General features: G+C 41.7%; 1 protein-coding gene across 4 annotated transcripts in view; it reads left to right on the top strand.

Moving 5' to 3' along the window:
- znf407 (zinc finger protein 407) overlaps positions 1-7,602 on the top strand; it is a 438,369-nt gene that overhangs the window by 193,986 nt on the left and 236,781 nt on the right. For all 4 annotated transcript variants that reach the window (XM_078539891.1, XM_078539888.1, XM_078539892.1 and 1 more), the window contains exon 4: positions 1,587-1,661. In XM_078539891.1, coding sequence (XP_078396017.1) covers positions 1,587-1,661 — 75 coding nt within the window. The remainder of the gene's footprint in view (positions 1-1,586; positions 1,662-7,602) is intronic.

A 7,602-nucleotide genomic window follows, 5' to 3' on the forward strand; every position in this document is an offset into this window, starting at 1 on the left:
CAGTGCTGCTGCACGCCAAGCCTTCCTCTTGAACCATTTATGGCACAGAAGGAGGCCATTTGGCCCATCCAGTCCATGCTGGCTCTCTGTAGGACATATCAGTCAATCCCATTCCCCTGTTCTATCCCCGTAACCCTGCAAGTTTATTCCCTTCAAGTGCCTATCCAATTTCCTTTTGAAATCATTGATCCTCTCCGTTTCCACCATCCACGTAGGCAGGAAGTTCCAGGTCATTACCACGGGCTGTGTAAAAAATGTTCTTCCCCACACCCATCCTGTATCTCCTGCCTAATGCCTCCACTAGTCCTTATACCATCAGCTAATGGGAACAATTTTTCCTGGTCTACCTTACCTGTCATAATCTTGCACACCTCTATCTGACTTGTCACCCGATGTAAACTTCTGTTTTGGGGATCTCTAGATACTTGTGGGCAGTTTTCTTTGAGATCAGTATTAAAAGCCCTTGATTTATCACTGACCGCAAAACCTGGGCCATTGTTTCTTCTGAGCACATTATATTGAGGCCCATCCTGGGTTTTGATAAAACCTGGTTGTTGAGCAATGAGGCATTTGAAAAATTGGCATCTCAAGACTTTCCACTTGCGTTTGTTTTGGAGTGCGTGTAATTACAATATTGCTGAAAAGAGAGACATATTGCCAAACCTTTTTGGTTGCACTCATTAGGACAAACACAAGAATGCCAAATTTCAAGTGATCACAACAATTTATACCACAGGAGAAAAGGGTGCTGATCGGTTGGCAAGTCGACTGTGGCTGTGGCATTGCCATGGAAAAAGCCGCAGGAAACTCTAGGCTCAGCAAGTTCCCGGGTAATTCAAAAAGGGTGCAAGGTTTGAATGTATTCCTTTTGTTTGCTGAGAACGGGTCCTCGCTTATGAATATATGTCACTTTTAACAAGTGTAAATGAGCCAGATTATGAGCTCAACTGGTTATCTTAAATTGGTTGTTAGTGAAGCTATTAGCGCACCCAGGATTTTTCAGCAAGATCGCGGAATGACGTTTTGTTTTGCATTTTGCAAGTGTGGGCTGGTTGAGCACGATCTGTACTTTGCCTTTTACGAGCAACCGAAACAAAATGCTGTTTGATTCGATCAGGCAATCATTGGGACATACCTGGCATTGCACCAGCATGTAAATTCATACGCAGCATTGCTCCATTGTGTGGTAGGCAGTATGTCTTTTTGGAGTGGCGGCAGTATCCTGTTAGTGGAAAATACCACTCATGTAGCCACTGCATAGTAGCAGCATGAAACAATATTTCAGTAATTAACAGTAATTACAACAGGCCCACATGGAGAAACATTAAGTGAGCAACTAGTGAGAGCTGAGGTCACAGATTGAGGAGGCTCACCTGTATTCATGCCAGTTGTAACTGGTGGGTTTGGGGGATTGAACCGAAACAAGGAGTAATGAGCCTTTCACAATGTGTGAGTTTGTAAGCCCCATTTCTACTTTTTTACAGTACTTTCCACTATTCCCTTTCATCTCCTTCCCTATAGCACAAGCATGTGTCACAGGCTAAAGTAGAAATGAATAAAACATCTGTTTTTGATTTCTTTTCCAGATGGGCCTTTGTGATGAAGAAACATCTTAGCACCCATTTATTGGGCAAACACGGCATTGGGACTCCGAAGGAACGGTAGGAGAACTGGCTAATAATATTTGGCCATTTAATTTTCTTTGCATTGCATCACCTCAGATCTGTATCCAAATCCAGCTTACAAAAGTCAAAGGCATATAATTAAAAAAAATATATATTTCTGTTTGCATAATGAGCAAACCCTCAAGACCAAACCAATTTGGGTGATTCAGTACGTTTGTAGGTCGATTTAATGGCCGGAGATTTCAGCCATCTATATTCCTTCAACCTTTCTCTTTCTGAACACGATGAGGGACCATTTTAACCCAACATGCTGGGTGGGAAGCCCACGGACTCATGTGGAATGCCGATTTTACCGACAGCCCCCCACACTCGCCCAGCATTGCCTTCCATTGACTTCAGTGATACTTAATGATTTATTTCAAAATCTGAGACTTATTAAATGCTGTGTCAACTTGCAACTTGACCTCAGGGAAGATTAAATTGGAACTGGGTGTAAAACCAGTGTTGCACGCAATTTCACCAGTTTCATGATGAGCAAGTTAGATTAAAATTGTCCCTGATTGGTCTTCCACGGGGATGTTATGTGCAGCTTTAGAGCTCCAATAGCTCAAAGTTGAATGCAGCAAGCTAGCCTTTGTGACTACGATGACTGGAAATTTACATAAAAGTACCATTAAGTACTAATATGTATCTATTTAACTATCGATAGTTGCGGCTGCTGCATGTTTGTTTAGTTAGAGTAAGTTTAAATGCAATCAGATGGTTAATGGTTCTTTGCGTTTGTAACTAAAAGCCTAGCCAACCTGTATTTTCTTCTATAGTATGTTAGGATACAAACAATTTTTCATGAGAACATGTTTGTCTTTAACGAGCAACCTATTCATTTGAATTTATCAGATTAAACAACAATTGTTCATAATTTACCAGGCAAATGTGGTTTCCTACAAAATTTTAAAGGTAAAAAAAGTTATTGCAGCCTATTGCCGTATTTGAAAAACTACTTCTTATGGAAATCTTTCTCAATAAATTTAAACTGCTTCGAAATAAATTTACTTTTTCCCAATAAGGTTCAATAAAAGAAAGAGTGGAAAGAGTATTTTATTTGCAACCAAATCGGCTAACATGTGAGAGTTTACTTTCCCTTAACTGCATGGTTTTCACACAGGTGTTTTGAATACAATAGTTTTGGTTCTGCAGAGGATGTCGTATTCTTTGGGAACAGCGAAAGATAAAGAAATTTGGCATGTTTATGCAATCTATTATGTAGTATCAAAAACACATGCAGAGAACAAACTTTTTAACAAACAGATTAACGTGTTTAACTATAACATTATGGCGTCTCTCATGGACTGCAAGGTAATATTGTGCTTTTGATAGGTTTCGGCAAATACAAGTCAAGGCAGGAATGTAAACAGTATACCTCATCTTCCGACTAGGCACTTTACAGCCTTCCGGACTGAATATTGAGTTCAACAATTTTAGATCATGAACTCTCTCCTCCATCTCCACCCCCTTTCCATTTTTTCCCCCTCCTTTTTGTTTTTTCTTATAATTTATATAGATTTTTCTTTTCCTACCTATTTCCATTATTTTTAAATGTATTTCCATCCATTGTTTTATCTCTACCTTTTAGCCTATTTCGATCCCTTCACCCCACCCCACCCCCACTAGAGCTATCTGTACCTTGTTTGTCCTGCTTTCTACCCTTAATTAGCACAAAAACAGAATTACCTGGAAAAACTCAGCAGGTCTGGCAGCATCGGTGGAGAAGAAAAGAGCTGACGTTTCGAGTCCTCATGACCCTTCAACAGAACAATTAGCACATTCCTTTAGATAATATCACCACCTTCAACACATCTCTGTCCTTTTGTCTGTGACATCTTTTGGTTATCTCCACCTATCACTGGCCCTTTACCTAGCTCTTCTTGTCCCAACCCCCCCCCTCCCCTGCTCCCCGTTAAACCAGCTTATATTTCACCCCAATACTATTTTTACTTAGTTCTGTTGAAGGGTCATGAGGACTCGAAACGTCAGCTGTGCTCTTCTCCACCGATGCTGCTAGGCCTGCTGAGTTTTTCCAGGTACTTTTGTTTTTGTTTTGGATTTCCAGCATCCGCAGTTCTTTGCTTTTAAACAGTATACAGTTCTTTTCAACCAAAGTGAACAATGTCAGTGCTGAGAAATGGAATATTTTCACCATTGGAACACCCTATAACACAGTATACTGTAGGAATGTGTTCAATCTTGATTGGGTCTGGGTGAAATATATTTATTTCTGTCCGGCCACCTAAGGACTGCCCATCTCAGGTGATACAGATGGAAGCATGCATAGAGCTGCAGGGCCTATATTCTAACTTATTTCGTTGTGCTTCCCATTTGTGAGAAGGTTCTCTAAGCCACTGGTTCTCAAACTGTTTAGGAAAGGGGTCCTTCAACCAAATGGATTAGTAATGACGAATTCCCCACCTATATTATAACACCATGCAATAGTCTAAACACAACGGGCAGTCTTAAGTAAAGCAGCAGCCTGGGAACGAGGGGTCACTGTTTAAAAATAAGGGGTTGCTCTTTTTTTAATTCATTCACGGGATGTAGGTTTTGCTGGCTGGGTCAGCATTTATTGCCCATCCCTAATTGCCCTTGAGAAGGTGGTGGTGAGCTGCCTCCTTGAACCGCTGCAGTCTATGTGGTATAGGTACACCCACAGTGCTGTTGGGAAGGGAGTTCCAGGATTTTGACCCAGCCACAGTGAAGGAACAGCGATATATTTCCAAGCCAGGATGGTGAGTGACTTGGAGGGGAACTTGCAGGTGGTGGTGTTCCCATCTATCTGCTGTCCTTGTCTGTAGATGGTAGTGGTCGTGGGTTTGGAAGATGCTGCCTAAGGAGGTGAATTCCTGCATTGCACTTTGTAGGTGGTACACACTTCAAGAAAGAGATGAGGAGAATTTTTTTTCTCTGAGGGTTGTGATTCTTTGGAACTCTCTTCCTCAAAAGGCAGTGGAGCAGAGCCTTTGAATATTTTTAAGGCAGAGCTAGATAGATTCTTGATTAACAAGGGGGTGAAAGGTTATCAGGGGTAGGCAGGAATGTGGTGTTGAGGCTACATTCAGATCAGTCATGATCTTATTGAATGTCGGAGTAGGCTCGAGGGGCCGAGTGGCCTACTCCTGCTCCTAATTCGCATGTTTATTCTGGTGCCCTTTCTCTGAGTTTAAATATGCGGTACTTAAATATTTAAAACCTCGCCTTTCTTGCACTGGGTTGAACTCACCTGGCGCCCATTTCCAGCCTTTGTAATTGCGGGCCTACTTGTCGACATTTCTGGTGTTCTCAATGTCTCTCCATGCTCGTTGCCTCCAAGGTGAAGGAGCCAGCCCGTTCTGTGCTGCACTGCAATCCGCTCACACCCTCTCAGCTCGTGCCTAGCTCACCTCCTGCTTCTGCCTATCTGCTTACTGTTCACCCACAGCACCCTGAACGGTTGCCCTGTAAGGCCTGCACTGCTTGGTAAACACTTCTGTATTATTTTTATACCTCCCGGAAAGTCTCTGAGGAACCCCCAGGGCCTATGGAACCCCCCCAGCTTGTAAACCACTGCTGTCAGCTTCCCTTTTCCTGTGCTCCCATAGATACTGTAGAAGGCATGCACTGACCATGTGAAACTAGTCAGCCAGGCGTTCAGGTAATATTGACATTGAGCGAAACCAGTGTTCCTTGACCTCCACAGGCAGAACATGCTTTTGCAGTGGAGAATCAGATTTCATTCCTGGAGCTGTTGGAATGCAATATTTCTGGGTCATCTTCTAAATCAAGGTCTTCCATCATCAGTGGATGGGAATCTGTTCAGTTCGAAGTAAACTTCCACTATTTAGATTTATGATGTCAGACAGTAGATGTTTCTGCTATGGCACGTGGCTAAGTTCATTCTCCATGCCACAAGTGCGATTCGTTATATTGTGGAATATCTGCAGTGATTGTTTGACTTGTGTCTAAAGCTCAGTTCCGTTTGACCAAATGCAGCTGTCATCCTGACCTTTCATGAACCACCAGTGTCAGCTCTGATAGGCTCTCATTTTTAAAAATGTGTACTCAGGATGTGACTGAGGTTAAGACTGTATTTATCGTCCATCCCCAGTTACCTTCTGAAGATTTTAATGGGCGTTCTTGAATCGCTGCATGTTGGTGATAGGGAAGGAATTACAGGATTTTGAACCAGCAGCAATGAAGGAATGGTGGAACATGTGCAGTTCAAGAAAGTGTGTGAAAGTGGTGAATTGCAGATGACACTGTTGTCCCCATGGTGCTGCTACCCTTGCCTATTCAGTGGTAGCAGATCTGGACGGCATAGTGGAGCCAAATTGGCAAGTTGCAGCATTGCATCCTGTAGGTAGAATATACTGCAGTGTACACTGTTTATATCCGTGTACAAGTCAGATTTTTAAGACAATTTTTTAGGCCAAAAGTCACGGGGTCAACTTTAACGATCCAAAAAAGACTGTAATGAACCATAGTAATTAAAAATGGACCATAGTAATTACCAGTAAGTAATTAATAATCACATCACGGTTTGTCATTCATAATCTGAACACTTTAATGATTTGAATAAATAAAAACAAAATTTAAACATGTAAGTCTGTTTATTTACCAGTATTCATTTTCATTAGTATTTATACATTTACAATGAAATTGAACCTTAACAACTCCGGCATTATATTTTGCTTCTGAAATTTTTGGGCTTTGATCTCTGAAAAACTAGGGCTGACTTTGACACATGGTGCATGAAAAATTACATTTTTTTGAGCCAAAGACCATGGATTGACTTTTACATGAGTGTGTATGTTTAATGGCAGGGGAGCCAATCAAGCACACTACTTATTCCTGGAAGATTGAACTTGTGCTGTGGCTGTAGTGATGCTGGTGAGTGGTGATCATTCTGTCACACTTAGGGCTGAGATAATTGGCCTCCAACATCCACCAACATTTGTGCTTGGTATGCCTTCAGCCCACTGTACCTAGCTTTTTTAGCTGCTAGACATGTTCTGAATCTATTCCACTCAGTATGGTGATCATGAAAACAGCATAATAGACCATGTCTTCCATGTGAAGATGGGACTTCATCTCCACAAGGATTGTGTTCCTGTCACTCCTACCAATACTATCATGGACAGATGTATCAGTGACAAATAGAATAGCTAGGATGATGTCAAGTAGGTTATTTCTTTGTGTTGGTTCGCTTGCCACTTCCCATAGGTCCAGTCTGTAGGCTCTGACTTTCAGGACTGAACGAGTACAGGCAATGGTGACACTACCAAGCTACTCTTGGCATGGGGCATTGTATTTTGGATGGAGGATTTCATTCTGTGGCCCTGCAACTTTTAGTGCTTTCACCAAGAGTGGTGTTCAACATGGAGAAACACTGATTCATATGAACATACAAATATTCATATATTCATCAGCTGAGGGAGGGCAATGGGTGGTGATCAGCAAGAGAAACAGAACATACCCAGGGATAGAGGATTCTGGGGCTTTAGCTGATAAGCATGACTCTGTGAGTATGACAGGCCTTCCTAGTCTGTGGGACAGCACTCCCAACATTGGCACCAGTCACAGATGTGAGGACTTTGCTGTGTTCTCTGGGCTGCATGTATCTTTGTTGTGTCCTGATTCAAAGTCAATCGAAAGTGAAAACAGGTGGCCAACCTTATTCTGTCAGTTTTCTATGGTGTGGGTTAGGTTAAAATTATCCCTTAGGTCTCTTTTTTCTTCCCTCTTCAGCTTAACGCATTTTCTAAAGTTTATAAAACAGAAAACTAAAGCTACACCATGTGTAAAATTAATTAATTTTCTCATTCTTTCTCTCACATGCGCAGCCCCTCTGTGTTTTAAAAACCCAATCAATATAAATTTTACTCATTAAAGCATTTGAAATTTTTCCTCTTGCTTTTCAAAATCAGTTGAAAAAAAGCCATCGAAT

This window comes from Cetorhinus maximus, chromosome 4 (genome assembly GCF_964194155.1).
Source record: "Cetorhinus maximus chromosome 4, sCetMax3.hap1.1, whole genome shotgun sequence".
Classification (NCBI taxonomy): Eukaryota; Metazoa; Chordata; class Chondrichthyes; order Lamniformes; family Cetorhinidae; genus Cetorhinus; species Cetorhinus maximus.